The sequence below is a fragment of the Halichoerus grypus genome, chromosome 5 (assembly GCF_964656455.1).
Source record: "Halichoerus grypus chromosome 5, mHalGry1.hap1.1, whole genome shotgun sequence".
Classification (NCBI taxonomy): Eukaryota; Metazoa; Chordata; class Mammalia; order Carnivora; family Phocidae; genus Halichoerus; species Halichoerus grypus.
In genome coordinates, this window is record NC_135716.1 from 74,936,160 (window position 1) to 74,961,380 (window position 25,221).

At 36.6% G+C, this 25,221-nt stretch overlaps 2 protein-coding genes across 3 annotated transcripts in view; one reads left to right on the plus strand and one right to left on the minus strand.

The window, feature by feature from the left end:
- Window positions 1–16,129, plus strand: part of LYPLA1 (lysophospholipase 1) — a 30,607-nt gene extending 14,478 nt beyond the window's left edge. The window contains exons 3-9 of one of the 2 annotated variants that reach the window (XM_036068672.2): window positions 45–110; window positions 1,687–1,734; window positions 3,855–3,925; window positions 6,684–6,757; window positions 8,991–9,092; window positions 10,696–10,872; window positions 14,348–16,129. In XM_036068672.2, coding sequence (XP_035924565.1) covers window positions 45–110; window positions 1,687–1,734; window positions 3,855–3,925; window positions 6,684–6,757; window positions 8,991–9,092; window positions 10,696–10,872; window positions 14,348–14,401 — 592 coding nt within the window. In that variant the 3' untranslated portion in view covers window positions 14,402–16,129. Of the gene's footprint in view, window positions 1–44; window positions 111–1,472; window positions 1,582–1,686; window positions 1,735–3,854; window positions 3,926–6,683; window positions 6,758–8,990; window positions 9,093–10,695; window positions 10,873–14,347 lie in introns of those variants that run through there. The other variant, XM_036068675.2, reaches the window with a different exon arrangement.
- A 333-nt stretch (window positions 16,130–16,462) lies between these two features.
- On the minus strand, window positions 16,463–16,863 carry LOC118520577 (large ribosomal subunit protein eL42-like). Its single transcript, XM_078072382.1, has one exon. It carries the CDS (start codon window positions 16,861–16,863, stop codon window positions 16,549–16,551), a length of 315 nt encoding a protein of 104 aa, XP_077928508.1. The 3' UTR covers window positions 16,463–16,548.
- Between the last annotated feature and the right edge of the window lie 8,358 nt (window positions 16,864–25,221).

The following is a 25,221-nucleotide window of genomic DNA, read 5'->3' on the forward strand; positions in this document are numbered from 1 at the left end:
TAAAATGGTATCTAATGGCATCATTCAAATAATTTCTCTACCAGGCATGGATGGGCAGAAGCCTTTGCAGGTATCAGAAGTTCACATATCAAATACATCTGCCCACATGCGTAAGTATTTTACTCTTTACATTTGTGATTCAGAATCTGGAGAGGAATAATTGTGATAGCTTTATTTTCCTAGAAAAGCATTTGAATATAATTAGTTTTTATCCTTTTAAAAAATTCAGTTTAAAAATAAAGATTAGTAAATTCTTTAAAACTAAACTGGTAACTTGGCTACATAGAATTTTTTTTCTTTTTTGTTGGGAAATTTAAAATAATGCTTTCTTGGAGGTCAATTGAACTCAGAGCTAGAAAAATTCCTTTAGATATACAAACATCTGAGATCTAAGGATATCCATGAGGTATCTCTGAAGGGGATTTATTTACTTGTCAGGTTTGTGAGACATCTTTATTTACTATGTTGAAAACACTCCTAAATTTTCTCAGCTAAAGGCCATGTGTGTGCTGTGGAAAGAACACAGGTTTTAAAGTCTTACAGATTTGGTTTTGAATTCTGAAAATGTTTGTGGATGTCAGAAACTATAAAGTTTTGAGCAAACTCAGAAAATTGCTGAGATTGGCAAGGTTTTAGGTCAAAAGGTTGCTGAGAAACAATAGCTGTGGAAAAGACAAATGGGATTAGATATGTGCTCAGAGGTTAGTAATCCATCCTCAGAAGTGGTAGTAGCAGTAGAGCTGATAAATGTGAAAGAGGAAATGGAAAGAGGAAAAATATCTGATGAGGTAAGAAAACTTCTTTCCCCTTTTTATCCTGAAATAGAAGGTTTATCTGACCTCTGTAGGCTACAGCTGAATACTATGGCAAGAATGGCTGTGTCCTCTATTATTCTGATTCATGTATGAGACAGAATTCTTGATTATATTAGAATTTCTGCTGTATTGTTATTGGCCCCAGGATTGATTTGATTTAAAGCTATTTCCCAGTCTAGGGAAGTACGTGTTCTCAAAGAAATTTTGATAAGATTTTGTGACCTCTAAGGTAGACTTGTTTTATGAGTTAGGAGGTTAGTGGTAAGATGTAGTTCTAGTGTATTTATTTTTCTTTTCTTTTGTACCTAGCTGTATTCAGGTTATCCAGCAGATTTTTCATCACAGACCTGAATTGGGTGTAGTGGACACTTAGGCAAAACTTATATTTCCCGTATTTATTTAGAGGTCTCTTAAATAACCAAGTACATAGATAAAACTTAGACTATAAGCAAAAATGTAATCTGACCATATGGGAATTGATGTACTATATCTGTGCGGTAAATTGCTCATTTCCTAAGCCCTTAGCCAGAGTCTCATATTTTATACATTTCTAACTCTCTTGGTTACTTGTTTTCCTTGTCATGTCTGGTTTGAAAGTGTTAAATAAGGGAGTTGAGAAAGGAAAATGTTTTTTATTTGCCAAGCTTAGTCCTTTCCAGCTGCTGTTCCATCTTCAGAACACATTTGGAGGATACGTAGAAAAAATGACACAGGTGTGGATGCAGTGACACAGTTCATATGTTAAAATTGTGGAATACAGTTTTGTGTAAGCCTCAAGTAATTATCTATTCTTAATTGATGAAATTTATCAGGTTTTATGCCTTGTCACATTACTCTTATTTTGCTGTTTTTTTTTTTCTTTCCCGTGTAGACCAATTATGCCTGTAACATTGAATATGAACATGGCTATGCCTTCTTGGTAAGTATCAGTAAGAACTTATTTATACTTAGTTTTTGTCTTTTCTTTCTTTTTTCTTTTTTTTTTTTTTAACTGGAAGTGTTTTTCCATGTGGCAATTTTTAATTAGCTATTTTTAGGTTGTAAAGTTATATAATTAAATTTAACCTTAAACCTTTAAGCTTAATCTTAAAGTTTTGTATTTTAGACTCAGGGGTAAACTTAAGGAGCTGCACCAACAGGTAGAGAAACAGGAGAAAATGGGTAGACAGAAATACTGTAGAAAATATCTCTTATTGCTTGATAAACCTTTGCTGGTTTCAGTGACCAACATTTAAATGACCCGATGTGGCATACACTCTAATTAAGCAACAGCCTTTCACCCTTCCAATATCTTGCCTTCCTGGAGAGTTGACAGGTTTTTAAGGAAACCACTTCCTCTTCCACCCTCTCAAGATATTTTCACATTCCCTTGTATTTCTTTTTTAATTAATTTATTTTTTTAAATCTCTCAGGGGTCTTGTTTCAGTTTCTACCATGGAAGCAGGACAATAAAAGCAGCAGATTGGTAAAAGCCATTCTTTCTCATCAAAATCTAGTTCAGTGATGCTTAGTGTCATTTTATTGATTTTTAAAATTTTTTTAAATTTTTTATTTTTTTAATTAACATATAATGTATTATTTGTTTCAGGGGTACAGGTCTGTGATTCATCAGTCTTACACAATACCTAGCGCTCACCACAACACATATCCTCCCCAATGTCCATCACCCAGCCACCCCATTCCCCCACCCGCCTCCCCTCCAGTAACCCTTAGTTTGTTTCCTGAGATTAAGAGTCTCTTATGGTTTGTCTCCCTCTCTGGTTTCGTCTTGTTTAATTTTTTTCCTCTCTTCCCCTATGATCCTCTGCCTTGTTTCTTAAATTCCGCATATCAGTGAGATCATATGATAATTGTCTTTCTCTGATTGACTTATTTCACTTAGCATAATACCATCTAGTTCCATCCATGTCATTGCAAATGGCGAGATTTCATTTTTTTTATGGCTGCATAATAATCCATTGTATGTATATGTGTGTATGTGTGTGTGTGTACACCACATCTTTTCTGGACATCTGAGCTCTTTCCATAGTTTGGCTGTTGTGGACATTGCTGCTATAAACATTGGGGTACAGGTGCCCCTTCAGATCACTACATTTGTATCTTTGGGGTAAATACCCGGTAGTGCAATTGCTGGGTCATAGGGTAGTTCTATTTTCAACTTTTTGAGGAACCTCCGTACTGTTTTCCAGAGTGGCTGCACTGGCTTGCATTTTCACCCTTGTGTGTTTTATAGTCAGGAAGTAGAGTCAGTTCTTTGTTCCTCTAAGCTACTTCCAGTCTATTGTCATCTTGTCCTCTCTTCTTGTTCCTACCCATTTCTTATCCACCCCTTCACTTCCTTTTTCTCTCTTCTGGATTCCTTAGAAGCTTTCACAAGTTCCTGCCTACTTTGCTCATTGGTTCTTTCATCTTCCCTCTCTGGCAAAATTCTCATCCAGAACCAAAATTTTTAGCTAATGTGGCTAGAGACCATAATGAAAGGATGTAACTTGATACAGAAATGGAAAGGGCCAGAGGAAAGCTTCCCTTGGGTCTCTAGTTGGAGGTATCTACTATGTGTGATGAAAATGTTTTGCAGAATGTGGATAGAGCTCAGTATAATTCCTCTGCTCAATACGTATGAAGGTAGTGCATGCGAGAATGACATGGTAAAGTAGTTCTGTTCTGTTGGATTGACTTATGATGCAATAGAAGGGAAAGGAATGGCTGGAATTTATTGCAAACTTTTTAGAGGAGTGTGCGATGAGATTCCTGCTTGGCTGTAAGATTGGACTAGGTATTTTCTTAGATGTTCTTACCCTAAAATTATGTGGCATTGTGATTTTTTAACATCAGAATCTGTATCTAGTTGGTGAAAGGAACATGTAGAATGTCAGAATCATAACAGAATTTAAGTTAATTTTTTGGCCTCTTGTAGACATTTTATTTTGAGTTTCATGTGCATGGTTAGCCCTTTTTATCCTGAATTTAGTGAAACATACCATGAGTACATATTTTTAGAATCAAATAGCTCTTTTAAGATTTTGCCTTATTTTCCAGGTTTGATATTACTGGGCTTTCACCAGATTCACAGGAGGATGAACCTGGAATTAAACAGGCAGCAGAAAATGGTAAGTACAGAAACATTTTACAAAGACAAAAGCATTCTTATTTTAGTAGGTTCAATAGTTTTATTGATGTTGATGAAATAATACACAATTATCTGAACTTAGGAGGTGATGCTATTTCCTTCCTTTCTGATCAGTCTCTAACTTGTTTGCCACGATGGCCCCATGGACTCCCTTAACTATAAATGAAGATGAGGTGAATGGGGAAGAATGGCCTTTATCAAACTTCATCTCTATTGGATACATAATTTTGCTTTGATTTACATAGACTAATGGAGAGAATAGCAATTTAATAGTTGTGGCCAGTTATCTTCATTAAGGAGACTTGAAATAAGGATAGGTATAGTGATACAATCATATATAACACAATTTATGTTGGTTAATTTTAGTGTGGTAATAATAGATGCCACTGATTGAACACTTAGCTATTAAAGAAGCCAGGTAATTCTTATAAATCATCTCATTTAACACTTCTATGACATAAGTCTTAGCTCTACTTTACAGAATCTCCAAAGTGTGTTCTCTGGTTGGTATTCCATGTTCCTTATGGACATGATAATTCCGTTTATTTTTAGGGTGCAAGCATAAAGAACACTAGCTTATTGGGAGAAATCTAGTTTTAGAAAATGTATAGAGGTATCCTTTTATGTATGTACTGAAGTATTTACAAATAGATGGGATCACTGGGATTGACTTGAGAATAATTGGGTGGTGGCGCAGCAGGTATTGATGACACAAGCCTGGCTGTGAATTGATAGTTGCAGAAGTGAGGTGATACGTACCTGGGAGTTACTGCACACTCTTTCTATTTTTAGATTTGTTTGAAAATTTCCAAAATAGCTTAAAAACCAGTAGGATCCTTTTTAAAAATGTTTTTAAAGAACTCTTAAAAACTTTAAAACAGGGAAGATACACTCAAAATGCAGTGGAGATTTGAGACTATCAAACCAAGAACACTGGCTTTTTTAGGATCATCAATAAGTAGGTCAAATCGAGAATCCTAGAGCTAGGATTTTTTCAAACAGTAATAAATGACAAAAATAGGTATTGGGTTTGGGAGTGAGTTGTGAGATAGGGAGGGGCAGGGCCTTGTGGAGAAGACTGGTAAGCCTGGTGAGTTCCAGAGTGAAAAGTTCCATCCTAGTGATAGAGTTGGCCTGTGACATACGAGCCATTTCTTTCCTTTCCAAGGTGATGTATTATTGGAGAAAGTGAGGCTCAGACTCAGAGCTAGGAAAGAATGGAGCCTCTGTTTGAGGCCTACAGGAGTAAGCTCCTGAACAAAGAAGAGAGTGCTCAGGTTAGGTCCAGGGAGCACAGTGGTGCCCTCGCCCGTATGCAAAAGGTGATTGAAATTGGAACGCACTGCTCCACCGCTGAAGTCTTTGTAGTTTGTCAACATTATCTCAGCGCTTGGTGTAACCTTGAGGGGTAAAGCTTTGTGAAACTCAGGGGAAGTAGTCCCAATAGCTTGCCAAGTGGCAAGTGAAGCAGAGGGAGAGGGACAAGCAGACTCTGTGCTGAGCACGGAGCCTAACGCTGGGCTTGATCTCACAACCCTGAGACCATGACCTGAGCTGAAATCAAGAGTTGCCACCTAACCTACTGAGCCACCCAGGCTCAGTCCTGCCACTTCCGCAGTCTCCATCTGACTGAGGCTGTGCCGTCTCCCCTAAATAAATCCCTCACATTTCTCAGCACTCCTTCTATTTCTTAAGCCCCCTTTGCTGTTCTCTAGCCCATTCTTCCATGCCATAGTCAGGGCATTACTTTTCATACTCACTCTAACTCAATACTAAACTTTATATAAAAAGAAAATAATTTTTCATTTGGGCATTTGTTTTTTGCAGTGTTTTAGAAAAAACAGATTTTTATTTTTTGATAAGGAAGAAATATGAACTTGGAAATTTTACTCTTGAAAAATGAAACTCTTGGGGCATCTAGGTGGCTCAGTTGGTAAAGCATCTGCCTTTGGCTCAGATCATGATCCTGGGGTCCTGGGATGGAGCCATGTGTCGGACTCCCTACTCAGCGGGGAGTCTGCTTCTCCCTCTCCCTCTGACCATCATCCCTGCTCGTGCTCTCAGTTGTGCTCTCTCGCTCAATAAATAAAAAATCTTTAAAAAAAAAAATGAAACTCTTGCACATATGTAAAAATGAAAGGACATAGTTTGTGTAGTTACTAAAAAACTGGACAGATTATAAAGAAAAAGGAAATTCTAGGAGTCATCAAGTTTTATAGTTAATGATCTGTGTCAAAATATTTTGCAGAAACAAAAGAACTCATTTGATTTTTTTCCCTGCATCATTTACTGGCTATAGGAAAAATTAGTACTACAGTTTTTAAAAATAATAGAATGAACTTTTTAAACACTATAAATCACAAACTGTGTAATATACTTTATTTATATTTTAAAATGGTAACTTTTAGGTACAAATCCTGTGATTCATTGGAGAGAAATATAAATGTATATGAGCAGAATTGACCATAGATAAAAGAATATCCGTTGATTGATAAGAGAAAGAACTGTTTATAAATTATGTAAGAAATAATGGAACAGTTTAAGCAACACCTGCAAAATGAGTTTTATAATGAAAATACATTCTAGGTTTGTATTTTAGTAGAGTGCTTCAAGCTTTTCACTTGTTTCGACCTTTAATATACTTCGTGCTTTTCTATAATTAATTTTATCCTATTTAAAATGGTATCTTTAGGCTTAACATTGAAAGTATTAGTGATTTAATTTTATGTTGTTTTTAGTAAAAGCTTTGATAGAGCAAGAGGTGAAGAATGGCATTCCTTCTAACAGAATTGTTTTGGGAGGATTTTCTCAGGTAAGATGAAGTTTGGGTGATACGTCATTGGTATATTTATCTAGGAGTCTGGGTTCTGTCCTTTTCTATGGAGGAGTCTTTTTTTCAGTACATGTTACAGAATCTGATAGACTGTTTTTTTTTAATATATATATACTGTTACCTTTAATGCTGAATTAAGTTTGAATGGACTAGATATAGTTAATTATGATAATATACTCTTTTGCTTTTCTAGTTTTCTCTCTAGCAATTGCCTTCAACTTCTAGATTATGTCTTGAAAATCAATTTATTAATAAGTAAATTGATTAGAACTTGGAATATATTTTCTTAAAATAATTAGGACACATGTAGTTTAGGTATCTAAGTTGATGCTGTGTACCCCTTTAAACAAAATTCTAATTTGATAAACACAAGTATAATTCCCCTGTCCTAGGAGGAGACTACTGATAGGAACAGTAAAGTAGAAAACAAGAGAATTTCTTCCCTCTTTTTGTCACAGATTCCCAGTGGTTGAGCCCCACAAACTCCCCCCTTGGGGCAAAATCCAAGTAGGGGCTCCCACAAAGTGTCCCACAATGCTGGAGGTTGCTGGTTGTTCGCCCTGGGTTCTCTTCTCCCACAACAGGAACCAGACACTCCGGGGATACTCTCCAGGTGGCGCTGCACTGGCTTGGGAGAGGGGCAATGCAGTCAGCGTGTAGCCATTTCTCTTACCTTTCAGTGTGGTCTCTCTTGGTCTCTGTGGTGCAGGGGGTGCCCAGCCTCACCCTCTCCCCGCCATGTGCTAAGATTCTCTCAGTGGTGTCCTGTCCATGATTAGATGTTAGTTCTTTTAAGAGGGAGCAAAGTTAGGAATGACCTGTGTCCCATCATGCTGATGTCACTCTATCATCTTTACTCTTTTTGTCTTATAAAATAGATTGTAGATTTAAATATGTGATGTTTATTTTTGGCATCTTTCTTCTTCTGTCTGTACTTTTTCTTCTACCTTCTATACTTTTTCTGCAGACGTAGTTACCTCGTATTGACCTTATATCTTTCTTTCAGCTTATCACATGTTCACCTTTTCACCCATCCCAAATTGCTCTAGCTTCTAATCGGTAAAGCTTCTAAATCAACAACTTAGTGTTCAGACTACCTGAATTAGGACAATGTCAGAATTATGGAATTCTTTAGAAGTTAGAATTCAGTAGGAAGATAGGTTGTCAATACAATATAGTAAAAAGATGTTACTGGTTTGGTATTTGTTGAAGTCAAGACAATGTCTATTGTAATGCACATCGTGATGTAAATGTAGGTACAGAAATGAATACTTGATTCGAATACAAAAGCTAACATAGGAGACTGTATAGTTGAGATTCGTTGATTACAATTTACAGAAAGGAATTCCTCTTACCTTAAGCAAGAAAGAGCAGGTTATGAGTCTGTGGGATCACATCAGGAAAACCAAGGATGAGAATGAATCAGAGCCTCAGGAAATAGCTAAGATTTGGAAAGCCCTCATGGCTTTCTCTCCATCTCCTTTGTTTTTTCTGCTCGTCTGCTTCATTTGCCTCTTCATCTACAGTTGGCGCTCTCCACCTTTGCAGCCTATAGCTTTTCCAGTTCTTGAATTTACAGGTTACCGTTCCAGCCATCCAAAGAGACAGACTGACAGTCACTGAATCCCAATTTCAAAATCTTGAGAAAAGGAACATGACTATCTTGGATGAGAAAGAATCTCATGTTCTCATGGGGCCCAGTGACCCACAGGCATGGTCAGAGTGACGTGGCATCCAGATAACTAATGGGAATGCTCTTCCCAGAGCGCCGGGTATTGTAAGCTGGGTAGACAGATACTCTGAAGGTGTCTGCTACAGAGTCCTTATTATCTTGACTTTTTGTTGTAGAAAAGATTACCAGCTTAAAGACTAGGTTTGATTTTATACCTAAGACTTTTCAGAGGAGCAAATAAGTATGTTTAGAATGTTCCTAAGGCAGTTGTAAGTGCATTTAAATATACAGTTAACTGTTTCTTAACTGATTGGGTGGTTGCTATGTTCTCACAGTGGTCTTCAGTGTAGAGAATCATGTCCTTTAGGACATGGTGGGGTGGAGTATGTATGTATTTCTGCTAGCTTGCCTGATTTGATTTGACATCAACCACACAGGTTGATTTTTTTCTTTAATGGACATCATTAATAACAAGAAATCTCTTAAGTTGCTGCTAGCAGAGGATGTGTTCCACTGACTTTTCTCTGCTTGTCTTTCCAGGGAGGAGCTTTATCTTTATACACTGCTCTCACCACACAGCAGAAACTGGCTGGTGTCACTGCACTCAGTTGCTGGCTTCCACTCCAGGCTTCATTTCCACAGGTAGCCTGACTGATACCTATAACATTACTGATAATGTTGGGGAGAGGTTCATTTTTTTTTTTTTAATTAATCAACTATATATTTTTAGAGAAGTTTAAGTTCATAGCAAAGTTGAGCAGAAAGCACAGTAAGTTCCTATCGGTGCACAGGCTATGGACACCCTGCAACCCTGTGGTACGTTTGTTAGAATGTGTCAGGTCATCACCCAAAGCCCATAGTTTACATCAGTCATCCTTCTTAAAAAATAATTTTCCTGGACTTTTGTGATGTACTAGTAGGCTTTATCTGAATACTATATTGTCTTTATTGTGGATTGCAGAGACTGGAGTAAGAAATAAGTCCTTTTGTCATAAATCTTATATTTGAAGTGTTTGATATATTTTAAAATGTATATATAAATTAGGACAGTGTTTTACACATCATATTTTCAAAAGTTCAATATTTTTACTGCTTGATAGCAGATTTTACCATAGAATAGAATTTCTAAGTACTCAGTAGTGTAAAGCAATATATAATAAACATGGGAGAAGTAGACATTTATTTTCAAATTCACTTTTAAATCTAGGATTTTGGGCTCCTGGATGGGTCAGATGGTTAAGCGTCTGCCTTTGGCTCAGGTCATGATCCCAGAGTCCTGGGATCCCTGCTCCTTGGGAGCCTGCTTCTCCCTCTGCCTCTCTCTCTCTCTCTCTCTCTCTCTCTGTCTCTCATGAATAAACAAATAAAATTTAAAAAAATAAATAAATAAATCTAGGATTTTTTCCCTCATCACTATATAGTAATTCTTTGGTGTCTTATACATACTAAGTGCTGTTTATTAACCATCTTTTTTTTTTTTTAAAGATTTTTTATTTATTTATTTGACAGAGAGAGACACAGCAAGAGAGGGAACACAAGCAGGGGGAGTGGGAGAGGGAGAAGCAGGCTTCCCACCGAGCAGGGAGCCCGACGCAGGGCTCGATCCCAGGACCCTGAGATCATGACCTGAAGGCAGACGCTTAACAACTGAGCCACCCAGGCGCCCCTATTAACCATCTTATTTAAATCAATTAAATAAGAACTGAGAAGAACATGATTCAGTTAAAACATACCTCTCATCTCAAGACACTGTGAACATATAAAGAATAATTAAGAAAGAGTCTTCTTCAAGGAACCACTTCATTGGGAAACAGTAATACGAGACAGGGTAGGGGCACCTGGGTGGCTCATTTGGTTAAGCGTCTGACTCTTGATTCCAGCTCAGGTCATGATCTCAGGGTCATGAGATCAAGCCCCATGTCAGGCTCTGTGCTCAGCTGGGAGTCTACTTGAGATTCTTTCTCTCCCTCTCCCTCTGCCCCTCTCCCTGCTTGCGTGCTCTCTAAATAAATAAATAAAATCTTAAAAAAAAAAGCAAGACAGGGTAATCATATGTCCTATAAAAGTTTAACTAAAGAGTTGTGGGGAGTATAGGGATAGAAGGAATTTTAGTTCCGTGGCCGAATAGAACCTATGATGTAAGTAACATACTGTATGTGCATATCTGTCTATAGTTGTAAATGCCTGGCATATAATACTCTATACATTTGAATAAATAATACTAGTTTTCTTTTATTTTTTGCAGGGGCCTATCAGTGGCATTAATAGAGATATTTCTATTCTTCAGTGCCATGGAGATTGCGATCCTTTAGTTCCCCTAATGTTTGCTTCTCTTACTGCCGAAAAGCTAAAAACATTAGTAAATCCAGCCAATGTAACCTTCAAAACCTATGAAGGCATGAAGCACAGTTCATGTCAACAGGTAATTGGAAGCAGTGATTACAGACACATATTTGCAACTTTTTTCATGTGATATTTTTTTTTTTTAATTTTTTTATTGTTATGTTAATCCCCATACATTACATCATCAGTTTTAGATATAGTGTTCCATTCATGTGATATTTTTAACATAAGTAACATTTGATTGCTTGGGGATTTAAAGGAGTTAATGAATTCACATAGAATCCTAAGTTGGCAGGATTTAGATCAGCATTTATTCAATTTAATTCAACAAACATTCAGTGTTTTCCTATTACATGCAAGCTTTGTACATAACTCAAAGTCAAATAAAAAACAGTCCTTTTTTATTAAAATTTAAGCTAAATTAATAAAATTTAAAATTTAATAGGGGAGGATATATATCCAAATAATTGTGTAGAAAACAGAATGTGATAAGTTATATTAGAAGTTTTTAAAGTTCCCTAAAACACTGAGAAGAGTGAGATTAATTTTATCTTGAGAAGTACTGAGATCATGAAGAAAAAGCTAGATTTAGAAGAATGGGTAGGATTTTGATAGCAAGTGTTCAGAGAAAGGAAAAGGGAAAGCAAGCTGTCCAGTTGGGCCATAGTCTTATGAAAAGCTGGCTGTCCTAGAGCAGGATGCCATTCATAAAGTAGGTACAAGGAACAGTTTTAGGGTAATAGGAAGGAGATAGTACTGAGTTTAGTGAACATACTGAGATTGATGTACCCCCCATGATAACAAAATGGGATGTTGGAAATATTTGTCTGAGGCTCAAGCCTGTAATAGAGATTTAGAATAATTGCCAATATTATTAATCACTGAAGAATTACCATGGGAGAATATCATGAGAAAAAAGCCGAGGGATAGAACTTGGGAGGGGAATAGAAGGAGTTAAATGTGGAACGAGAGCACAGGAGGAGAGAATTTCAGTACAGCACCTGACTGGCTCAGTCGGAAGAGCGTGCAACTCTTGATCTTGGGGTTGTGAGTTTGAGCCCCACGTTGGGTGTAGAGATTACATACATACATACACAAACTTCTTTAAAAATTGGTTAGGTTATTTAAGAAAAAAAAGAAAAGGGGTTCCCGGGTGGCTCAGTCAGTTAAGCATCTGCCTTTGGCTCAGGTCATGATCCCAGGGTCCTGAGATTGAGTCCCACTCGGGCTCCCTGCTCTGTGGGGAGCCTGCTTCTCCCTCTCCTGCCTCCCCTCCGCTTGTGCTCTCCCTTGCTCTCTCTCACTCTATGTCAAATAAATAAAATCTTAAAAAAAAAAAAAAGAAAAAGAATTTTAGAGTGGGAGGGAACAGTGTGCCATGATTCAGAGAATGATTGAGGAAAAATAGGCCAGGAAGAAACTACCCAATAGTAAGCCATCTGTGACCTTGGATGTTTGGGGAGATGGAGCCTGCAGTGGATTATATAAAGTGGATAGAGAAATGGGAAAAGTAGAGGCAACATGTATAAACCTTTATTAAAAATTAGGTTTTTGTGAAGGGGGAAAAAAGTAAAAAAAACTCTCTTTAGTGGATGGGAGAAAAAGACTCCCTTGGCGGGGGAGGGAGGAAGAAAATGCGATGAAGAGAAGATAATAATCTAATGGAGGAATCTTAGGGAGATCTAATAATGTAAATAAGCCCTAAAATGGGTAGTGCTTGCCTTCAAAGAGGAGAACAACACTTAAGAATCTAGAAGAGGGTGGATGAATATGAACAAGGATTGCTGAGGTAGTACTAGTTGAGAGTTCACATTAGATCCTCTTTGTCTTTTCAGTAAAGTAGGAGATACGGTCACTTGATAAGAATGAAGGAGGCCTGCATCGGTTTGGAGGCTTGAAAAGGCCTAAAATAAAAATTAATTGCCAAGCATTGAGGTAGTCCCTAACAAAACTGTTTTGTAACCACTTAGCCTGGCAGAATCATTTGTTTTACGGACAGAAAAAAGTGTTAGTAATATGATTTATCCAGAAAGATAAGGGGGCTGGGATTCTAGCCTGTTACTGAGAACATAGTTGAAACCATCAGCAAGTGTTGAATCCAGAAAACAGGTAGGCTGGCACTCTGAGTATCCAGGAGGGACTGAGGGTCTAGAGCATTGGTTTCCAAAGTAGGCTTTATATCACAAATACCCTGGAGCTTAATTAACATTCAGACACCAGAACTCCAAACTCCGCAATTCTGATTCAGCACATTGGGGGTTAGCAGGTAAACTCAGGTATTTGTGTTTATATGGATGTGTTTTTAAAATAAAAGTTCCAGGGACACCTCGGTGGCTCAATGGGTTAAGCAGCTACCTTCGGCTCAGGTCATGATCCCAGGGTCCTGGGATTGAGTCCCACATCGGGGTTTTTAGCAGGGAGCTTGCTTCTCCCTCTGCTTGCTGCTCCCCCTGCTTGTGCTCTCTCTCTCTCTGACAAATAAATAAATAAAGTCTTAAAAAAAAAAAAAAAAAAGATGCTGTTTACCTAATCTCTACACTCAGTGTGGGGCTGGAACTTAAAAACCTGAGATCAAGGGTTGCACACTGTTTGCACACCCCAAGCATGTAACTTTTGATCTCAGGGTTGTGTGATCAAGCCCCAAGTTGGGCACAGAGCTTACATAAAAAGAAAAAAAAAAAGGTAAAATAAAAGCTGAGGATTCTTTGTGCAATCACATTGGAGAACATTGGACTGGATGATGAGCAGAAAGTGAGAAGAGGTAAAATGGTAGGAGGTATCGTCACCAGGAAACTTCCAGGACTTTAGAACATTGTAAAATAGAGCACTTCTGTGCTGTGGCTATATTTTCTGAGTGACTAAATTATAAGGGTGAAGATTCTTTGCATGGCTAATTTGTGGGTCTGTGGGGTTAAACTTTGAAATACTAGAGATTATAGTAGGAAATTATTTGAGGGGAGTGAGAAAACCGAACCACATGGCAGGAGTCTTATAGAAACGTTTCTTTTATAATAAATACTTGATATATTCTTTTTCATCTTTCCAGGCCTATCATAGGTACATGCTGTCTTTTAAATGGTTGGTTGTATGTAAATCCTTGTGAAAGGCACAAAATATTTTCTGCTACGAATTTAGCATTTCATTCTAATGAGGGAAAGTTAAAAGCTAGGTTTTTCTACCCATGCTTAGTTGACCGTAATTGTATCCTTACTGATATTTCTCTGGATAGGTTTTGTTACTTCTAAGCCCCCTTCTCTCCACCCAACCCCTGTGTTTTATTTTGTTCAGGTATAGCAAAGTGCAGACCATTATCATGGGCCTGCATAATAGTTGGGAGCTATCATTTGAATGTACAATAATAATCCTAGTCACAGGAGATGTTCTGAAATTTCTATTGAAGCCTCATTTCTCTGTTACAATTTTTCATTTAATTGAAGTAGTAAAAATATGGTTTCACCTTACCTAGGCACACCACAAATTTAGTTGGTGGTATTTTAGTGGGGATTTAATTTCTGATTTTGTAACTGCTTATTAAATCACTTTATTCCAAACAGGAAATGATGGATATCAAGCAGTTCATTGATAAACTTCTACCTCCAGTTGATTGATGTCACTAAGAGGCCTTCTGTAGAAGTGCACACCAGCATCATTGTAGTAGCGTATAAACCTTTTCCCGTGCCCAGTCTTGAAACTTCTAATGTTTGCAGTGTTAAGATGTTTTGCAAATACACACCAATGATACAGACTACATGATACTATCTCCTTGTGGGAAAGATGGTCTTCTTTTAGGTTTCTATACATGTATTTGTATAATATGATTCAGAATATACTAGTATTAAAATAGGTGAAGCACCTAAGCTTCTTTTTCCCAAATGTAATTCAGCAAAATAATAAAATACTGTAACCAGATTTTTTATTACATCATTTGACAATTATTAGTATGCTTAATGAAAATTTGTTTAGGTATAAATGAGCAGTTAAGATATAAATGATTTATGCATGCTGTGACTTAGTCTATGGACTTATTCCAGAATTACTTAGTCACCATGCATTATCCGTATTTTTATATATGTATTCATTATATACTTAATGATTGTAATACATAATGAGAATGAGGTGTTACTACATTATTCCCGATAATAGGGATAATGCTTCTAAGGTCAATAAAGAGTAATATTCCTCTGTTCAGTTAATGGCCCTTTTATTTTGGGGACCAGGCTTTATTTTCCTTGGTATCATTTCTATTTAGTATTTTTTTTTTTCATCTCTAGAAATCTGTTCTTTCTTTTTTATCCTTCATAATAGACCAAATATTGCCTCCTTGCCATAGACATCTGCTGCCAATACATGCTGTAATTTGACATTCTGAATCACAGGTTTGATGGTATTTAAAATGTATTTACACTTGTATAAAGAAACCTTTAAACTTCCTACACTACTTATTTCTTAAACTGTACCTTAGTCCAAAGTTAGACCTATATAGTTATTAGACTCTTCAGTCTAGATAATGGGAATAATTCTGTGGTTGTATGTTTCTGTAATTAACTGAAAGAATATGTAGGTCATATTCTAGTATGTTCTGGAATATTTAAGACAGATCTTAAAAACTAATTTCTAAGATGATTTGCTCTAAGATGATTCTCCTCGAGTGTAGTTTTAGTTTACTTGTTTTGTACATATGTTTGAAACCAACTACTGTAGAAAATGAACAGTCCATTAGAAAATTTTGCTTTATTTTTATCTGCCAGTGAACTTTTTTGAAAACTTCACTTTAGTCAGATGGGTTTTTTTTTTTTTTTAATTAGTTTTTGTGCAAACATAAAAGTAGCAATTATTTGACTTTAAGTAGTTGAATTTTTCAGATTATTGGTAAAAATTATTGGAAAACAAATTTATGGGTGATAAAGATTAATTGCAACTCAATACATAGGGTGTAGTTACCACAGTTTAATATGTAGCAAAAATGTATACTTGATATTTCTGAACTGTTGTTAATTTTTCTGCTGTATTCCAACTGACTAAAACAATGTTAGGAATGCATCTTTATAAATGGGTGCTAATTGATAATGGAAATAATTTAGTAATGACTGTACAGAATGTTAATAATGAAGCCATATGTTTATGTCTGGATTTAAAATTTTTAAACAATCATTTACTAAGTCATTTTGCTTTACCTTGAAGAATATAAATTGTTGTTTCAATTATACAAATCAGCAAGATCTAATTTATGGCAAGAAATATTCCGTTGAAATGTTGTGCTCTAATGTGGGAAAATGTAAATCTTTTTCATGGTTTCTACCAATGTGAAATAAAATTTCATTCTGACTTTTCTGTGACTGCTTTCTCAAATACTATTTTTAATATTTGGGTTTGCTTTCGAATGGCTGTCTATACTGAAAAGGGGGAAAATGGCAATGCAATCATAACATACATTCAGGAGAGAATTTTGATGATGGTATGGTTGACTTGGAATAGAACGAGGCATGAGAAAAGCTTCTCCTGTTACTCAATTTGAATAAACTAAAAAAAATTGTTAAATTTGGTTTTCAGTGTTTCTAATGTGTTTAAGAAGTTTAGTTTGGTGTTTCCAAGCCTCCTCCTTTCATGCAGTATTCATGGGATTTTTAAATTAGTGTCATGAGGCAGTATCCAAATAGTTTTTTCTCCTTTTATTTCACTGTTGACTTTTTTTTTTTTTGAAGTGAACATAACCTCAAGATTTTATTGTCTTCATAATATTAACAAAATATGAAGCTTAGAACTGGATCACTTGGCCCTTTCTCTTCTTATCTCCTCCCAGTTCAAAATGCTTGCATCTCTTAATAGCCAGCATTCTCTTAGATCTGCAATTGGGCTCAACACATTCAAGCCTCAGCACAATCTTCTTTGTAGTTTTAGCCTTTTTCCAGAAAATCGGCTTAGTCTGCCCACCATAGCCACTCTGCTTCCTGTCATAACGCTGCTTTCCCTGGGCATAAAGAGAATCTTTGCCCTTCTTGTACTGTGTCACTTTGTGGGGCTGGTGCTTGCCACACTTTTTTTTTTTTTTTTTTTTAGGAACGTTCACCATGTTTGCGAGAGCGCTATTGGCATGGAAAAAAAGCTCACTGTTGACTTCTAGCATTTCCCAGTAAAGGAATCCTTTCTATCCCATCTCTTAAACAGTCCTTCACTTTCTGCTTCTGAGTGCTTAAAATTGACCAGCTCATCTTTTTGTGAGGGAGCTTGTTCCATTTTTGGATCACCCTAATGGTAAGGGAGTTCTGTATACCAAAATATTGTCTGCAACTTCTAGACTTCACAACAGCACCTTATTTCATATGATAATCTTTTATTTCATCATCCTTTTTCAATTATTGTGTTCATGGTTAGATGTGGTCAGGGTATGGTATTGTTAATCTCAGTTGACAGCAGCAGTGTCTTATGTATATATAAGTAATTGGGAAATTTGTCTCTTGAGATCAGTGTTACGGCTATTTTAAAAGTAGATTCACAATGAGCTCTTGGCTAGTTCAGTCAGTAGAGCATGCGACTCTTGATCTCGAGGTCATGAGTTCAAGCCCCATGTTGGGCATAGAGTTTAATTAAAAAAAAAAAAAAAGGTAAAAGTAGGGGCGCCTGGGTGGCTCAGTCGTTAAGCGTCTGCCTTCAGCTCAGGTCATGGTCCCAGGGTCCTGGGATCCAGCCCCGCCTCGGGCTCCCTGCTCAGTGGAAAGCCTGCTTCTCCCTCTCCCATTCCCCCTGCTTGTGTTCCCTCTCTCACTGTGTCTCTCTCTGTCAAATAAATAAAATCTTAAAAAAAAAAAGGTAGATACATGACATATTTCCACCCTCCTAACAACATACCATTTTATTTTGTAAAAATTACTAAAAAGTGAAAAGTAAGTAGTTGAGATATTCTAGGCACTATACTAAGCATTTTATATACTTTATTAATATAATCCTTACATCAACTTTATCTTTTGTTTTATAGGAGAAACTGATAGCTAGAGAGATGAACTGTTTGCCTATAGTTACAGAGCTATTATGTGTAATAGCCAGGATTCAGAGTGATGTGCCTGACTCCATGGTCTGCCCCTGTGAGGTAATTTAAATGCTGTAAACAAAAAAGCTTATTCCATATAATTCAGAACACTTAGAAGTGCCAGATAAACTAGGGTAAAAACCAGCTTACCATAAAGAATTACAATCTCCAGTGCCCAGAGAGAACTGAAAAGGAAACTAAAAACCCATATGGTACCCCTAACTTTGGGGCTCAGAAAATAACTCACTGGCGAATAGCCAGGACCCTTATAAGGGCTGCACTCTGTGCCACAAAGTGAACTAGAAAAACATTCTGCCACCTCAGGAAGGAAAGGGGAAAACTTACCTAATCTGGCCAGGGCCCTGGATTGGAAGAGGGAGCTCTTCTCTTGAAAATGTTTAACTATGAGCTTCTATTCATCTATATTTGGATTTTGAATTTATACTATTTCTGTGGCCTGGAAAACATAAGCTCCTAAGTTAACATCAAGAATCTCCTTGGACTGGCTCTGCCTCTTGAGCACCTGGAAGAAGTAAGTTCTTTATGGAGATGACATCTCAACGTAGGCAGCATAAATTGCTGAAAGTGAGCTCAACTCCCCCAAAGTACAAACCAGAGGAGGGAACAGTCTACCTGCCACAAATGATTCCAGGTGACACAAAAGCTAGAAAGATCATTAGACTCTCGGGAACTTAAGAAACAGGAAGTATGAGTATTAAGTGGAGACAAAAGAATAAACAAGTGTAAACACAGTATCAGAAATTGCAAGTTGGAAAAAATTTTTCTAGAAATGAACAACAGCCACTCAAGTAAAAAATATTTCAAATGAGAAGCACTACTTATGACAATAAAGTATTTGAAATAACGCAATGTGGAATTACAAAGACCATCAAAATAAACTATCCTACATCTATACAATTGGAACGTTATACAGCTATAAAGAAGGAATGAGGATGCACTGTACTAATTTGGAAAGGATTCAGAATACATTATTGATGAAAAAATAGTGTAAAAAACTAAAAGGGGTACAGGAAATAAGACCTATATTTGACTTGGTTAGAATTTACATTTTAAAAACCAAAATGCTAGAAGGACATTAAACATCCAATAAAAGTGGTTATAGAGCATGAATGGGGAAGGAATGAAGTGGGTAAAGACTGGAGAGGAATAAGCCTGCCCTGGGTATCCTTTTTTTGTTCTTCAGATTTTTTATTGTGGTAAAATATAACAAAATTTTACCATTTTAACCATTTTAAGTATATAGTTCAGGGGCATTAAGTATATTCACATTGCTGTGCAACCATCACCATCCTCCATCTCCAGACTTTATCAGTTTCTCAGAGTGAAACCCCATACTCCTTATTGTTCAGATTTTTAATTGTGTTATGACCTCCACAGAATATTTAAATGGATGAGTTAGCTGTATTGGACACAACAGAATTGGTCTGAAATGGTGTGTGAAAGCTCTGAGGAATTTACTCAGGAAAAATCCCAGCAAGGAAAAGGAAGGGTAAGAAACTAGAAAAATAAAATTCAGAGGTCCAAAATAAAGCTAATGGAAGTTGCAGAAGGAGAGAACAGAATGAGAGAGAAGCAACATTTGAGGATAAAACGGCTGAAATTTTTCCAGACCTCAGGAAGGGTAAGAAACCTCAGATTCAGGAAGCAAAATGAGTTACTAACAGGATAAACTACCTACCTAATGAGACATTTCATGATAGCACAACTGACCACCATAGAAAAAGATCATAATAGCAGCTAGGAAGAGCCTACTTAAACTGTCATACACAGTACACTTAAAAAGAATGCCAGAGTCAGAATAATAGAATAATATCAGTTGTAGAGAAAATGGCAATTTGAAACTTTCTACATAGGTAAACTCATTTAAAAGAAGGGCAAAAGAAAACCATTTTTTAAAGATTTTATGTATGTATTTGAGAGAGCGAGCATGAGCGGGGGGGGGGTCAGTGGGGAGAGGGGCAAAGGGAGAGGGAGAAGCAGACTCCCCACTGAGCAGGGAGACCCCACACAGGGTTTGATTTCAGGACCCTGAGATCATGACTTGAGCCGAAGGCAGATGCTTAACTGACTGGGCCACCCAGGCGCCCCAATAGAAAACCATTTATAAGTAAGTAGAAAGTTTATAAGGAAGAGTGTACTGACAGAACCTTTAAAAGATGTTCTTTCAGAGGAAGGAAAAGGATCCAGAGGAAAGGAGAGCTACAAGCAATGGTAACTAGAGAAGCATTGATTGCATAAAACTAATACTAATTTGGGAGCTGAAACACTAGATAAAAATGCAAAAGTACATGCAAAAGAATATAAAATATATAAGAAAATATCAAATATAAAAGAATATAAAATTGTATTTTATATACCAGCAATATTTATAATTGCTCAACAGAAAAAAGATATACGTGTAAATCTAACAAATCATGGACAAGATTTGGAGGCTGAAAACTACAAAAGGCTGATGAAAGACATCAAAGGAGATCTAAATAAATGGGAATCTATATCATGTCCGTGGATTAAAGGACTTAACATAGTGAAGATGTTAATTCTCCCCAAATTGATAGTTTGACGCAATTCCTATTAGAAACCCAGCAAGATTGTTATAGCTGTACACAAGATTATTCTAAAATTGATATGGAAAGGCCAAGGAGCTAGAATACTTAAACTATTGAAAAAGAAAGTGGGAGGGGAGCCTGGATGGCTCAGTTGTTTGAGTGTCTGACTCTTGGTTTCGGCTCAGGTCATGATCTCATGGGTCTTGAGATCAAGCCCTGCTTAGGGCTCTGCACTCAGCGGGGAGCCTGCTTGAGATTCTCTTTCTCTGGCCCTGCCCCTGCTTGCTCTCTCACTTTCTCTCTCTAAAAATAAATAAAAAAATAAATCTTCTTTAAAGAGAAAAGAAAGTGGGAGAAATCTATCAGATTTCAAGACATTATATAGTAATAAAACTATGTGGTATTGGCAGAGAGGTAGACACAAGATGAACTGAACAAAATAAAGCAGAAATAGCCCCACACGAGAGCAGCCAAGTGATTTTTGACAGAGGTACAAAAGCAACTCAATAGAGGAATGATAATCTTTTAACAAATCGTACTGGAGCAATTGGATATCCATAGACCAAAAAAGTGAACCTAAATCCCATACCATATACAGAAGTTAACTCTGTATAATGAATTATGGATTTAAATGTCAAATATAAAACTATAAAAACTCTAGAAGAAAACACAGGAGAAAATATTGGGATGTAGGGCTCGAAGTGTTTCTAAATAAGACACCAAAGTAAAGACAACTAAAAGAAAAAAATTTACTTGGACTTCATCAAAATTTAAAACATTTTTGCTCTTTCAAAGCCCCTGTTAAGAGGATGAAAAGACAACCTAAGACTGGGAGAAAGTATCTCCAAACCACAAATCCACATGCCCAGTTTGTAGAATACATAAAAGAACTCTCAAAACTCAACTGCAGCCATCAAAAGCAATGAGATCTTGACATTTGCAACGACGTGGATGGAACTGGAGGGTATTATGCTGAGCGAAATAAGTCAAACAGAGAAAGACATGTATCATATGACCTCACTGATATGAGGAATTCTTAATCTCAGGAAACAAACTGAGGGTTGCTGGAGTGGGGGGTGGGGTGGGAGGGATGGGGTGACTGGGTGATAGACACTGGGGAGGGTATGTGCTCGTAAGCGCTGTGAATTGTGCAAGACTGTTGAATCTCAGATCTGTACCTCTGAAACAAATAATGCAATATATGTTAAGAAAAAAAAAAAGCAGGAGGGGAAGAATGAAGGGGGGAAATCGGAGGGGGAGACGAACCATGAGAGACAATGGACTCTGAAAAACAAACTGAGGGTTCTAGACGGGAGGGGGTTGGGAGGATGGGTTAGCCTGGTGTTGGGTATTAAAGAAGGCACGTTCTGCATGGAGCACTGGGTATTATGCACAAACAATGAATCATGGAACACTACATCTAAAATTAATGATGTAATGTATGGTGATTAACATAACAATAAAAAATTAAAAAACAAGAAAAACAACAACAATTAGAAAACAGGCAAAAAACACGAAGAGATATTGAAGATGCTACATAGATGGCAAACAAGCACATGAAATATATTCAACATTACTAAGCCATTAAGGAAATGAAAAATTAAAACCACAACGAGATTATCACTATATACCTATTAGAACAGCTAAAATTAAAAATAGCAATGCCAAATGCCTGTGATGCAGAGAACTCAGATCTCTCGTATGTGGCTGGTGGGAACGTAAAATGGCATAGACACCTTGAAAAAGTTTGGTAGTTTCTTTAAAATCTAAATATAATAGCTATCATATGACCCAGTAGTTGTACTCTTGGGCATTTATGCCAGAGAAAGAAAAACTTACATCCACACAAAAACCCATACATGATTATTTATAACAATTTTATTCATAATAGCCAAAAAGTAGAAACAAAATTATGGTGCAACCATACCATCGAATACTACTTGGCAATAAAAAGGAATGAATTACTGATGTACACAACAATTTTGCTGGATCTCAATGGCATTATGCTGAGTAAAAATGGCTAATCTCCAAAGTTCACATATGGTCTGATTTTATATAACTTTGTCAAAATGACAAAATTATCTAAACAGAAAACAGATTAGTGGGTGCCAGGGGTTAGAGATGGCTGGGGAGAAGGTAGTAGGTGTGACTATAAAGGGACATCATGAATGAGATCTTTGTGGTGATGGAATACTTCTGTATCTTGATTATGGTGGTAGTTATATGAATTTATACGTGTGATAAAATGAGAGGACTATGCACACAAAAGCATCAATTTCTGGGTTTTGATATTGTATTATAATTATGAAAGATGTAACTATCTCTACAATTTCCTTTCAGCCTGTGAATGTTTCAAAAGAAGTTGTTTTTAAATGTACAATGGGAGGGATGATAGAATTTGAAATATTCTATGGTTCTTCTATTTTCTGAGAGTAGATAAGAAATATTTATTCCCTTTAGATTAGATATTCACAATGTAAAGCTAACTAAAAAAAAAACAACAACCCCCCCCAAAAAAACAAAACAAATGTATGTAACTTCCAAACTAGTGGGGATGGGGATGAAATAAAGAAAGCTCAATTTAAAAGACAAGGTAGGAGAGGAAACATGTAAAATGTAGAACAAGATATTTCATGGTATGATAGATATAAATCCAAAAATAATAGTAATTACAATTGTGAATGGACTAAATTTGCCAGTGAAATGATGGAAGTTATCATATTGGACAAAAGAATCACATGAAGCTACATCATAATTACAAGAGATTCTGTTTAATTACAGAAAGATTGAAAGTAAAGGGATGGGAAAATATAAGCAAATATTCCCTAAAGTAAGCTGGCTTATCCTATATTAGTATGGTGTAAAGTAAGTTTTAAGGCAATGAACACATGTCCACACAAACATGGATGTTCATAGCATTATTATTCATAATACCCAAAATGTGGAAAGAACCTAGATGTCTGTAACTGATGAATGGGTAAATAAAATGGGGCATATCCTTACAATAGAGTAGTATGCAGCAATAAAAAAGAGTGTTATAACACGGATGAATCCTGAAAACATACTGCTAAGTGATAGAAACTAGGACAAATGACTTCATATTGTATGATTTCTTTCATATGAAAAAACAGAATAGGCAAAGCTGTTTTTAAAAATAGACTTTAATGCAAAGGGTATTATTAGAGATAAAAATGATCACTACATCACGATAAAAGTGGTAATTCTCCAGGAAGATATGCTAATTTTTAACATGTATGTACCCAATATAGTCTCAAAGCAGGTAAAACAAAAATGATGGTGACATCAGTGATAGAGGTGGGGTAGGGAATTCCAAAGTCCTATCCTTCCACACAAATACCAAAAACAAAACAAAACAAAACTGGCCCAAACTGTCAGAATCAGCTTTATGGATCTCTGGAAAATAGTCAAAGGTTTCCAATAACCAAGTGAATGCTTAAGAAAAACTTGATTGAAACCCCATACAAAAGTTTTGCATCATTTTAACTTACTCTTGCTTAATCCCCCACTTCTAGGTCTTGAAGATGGAAGTCCATATTCCCAACGTAGGTTCCAGATATTGGAGAAAGCAAAGCAGATTTTTGTTTCCAAAAAATTGTGGTTGACTCTTAGGTGGCTCCTTGAAGGACTAACACAAAGGCCTCCCGTCCCCCTTTATTTTCCTTTTTTAGAATTTTTTTCTGGCCTAACTCAGAATTCTCAGGTTGGAGAAATAGCTACAAGAAGGTGATTCCTCAAAAAAATATTTAAATGCAAAGGAACCATCCACTGTCACCTGGGGAAAAGGATATAAGTTGGGGCAAAAATAGATACACTGAAAACCTTGGGAAGAAAAGGGTAGGGAATGAGATGCCTTGGGGAATAAAGGCTTTGAAAAGCTTGCACACATTCTGGTAAGTCTAGAAGGCCATGTGCATGTATGGGCAGTATGCATGCTTAAAAAGACCTGAGAATGCTCTATGCGCTCATCTCTGGCTGATCTTGAAGCCCTGGGCAAGCAAGATATGAAAGTAAAGGCAAAGTTTTAAGCTTCCCAGCTGAATATTATAGGCATGCCCCAACACACATGGAGCCCAGATGCAAACACTGGGAGTTGCTGCTGTCTTGTCTCCAGGCATTGAAGGAAATCTCTGAAATCACTAGGTGGACAGTAAGCTAACAGAGACTTAGGGATCACACATGACAATAAATTTAGTCTTTACTAAAAAGAGCTTAGAAAAGTCACTAAACCAAACACAACAACTAAACAAAAACTATAACCCACAACCAACAACAACTCTGATTTCCAAAGTTACATTATAATATTCAAAATGTTAAGTTTTCAACAAGAAACAAAGCATGCAAAGAAACAAGAAATTCTAGCCCATTCACATATAAAAGAATATTAACATAAACTGCCTCTGAAGAAGCTGAAATGTTGGAGTCACTAGACAAACACCTTAAGTCAACTGTCTTAAATATGTTCAAAGAACTAAAGTAAACATTGGACAAAGAATTAAAAGAAACCAAGGTGGGTGGGGGTATGGGGTAACTGGGTGATGGACATTAAGGAGGACACTTGATGTAATGAGCCCTGGGTATTACAGGCAACTGATGAATCATGAAACTCTACCTCTGAAACTAACAATACACTATTTGTTAATTAGTTGAATTTAAATAAAAGAAAAAAATTAAAAAATAAAGAAATCAGGAGAGGGGAGGAGTTAAGATGGCAGAGGAATAGGGGCCCTAAGTTCATCTGGTCCCTGGAATTCAGCTAGTTAGTTATCAAATCATTCTAAACATGTACAAAATAAATCAGAGATCTGAGAAAAGAAAT

What these genes read in the sequence shown, in the direction of transcription:
- LOC118520577 (XM_078072382.1), bottom strand. Translation starts at nt 16,863, where the DNA reads ATGGTGAACGTTCCTAAAAAAAAAAAAAAAAAAAAGTGTGGCAAGCAC.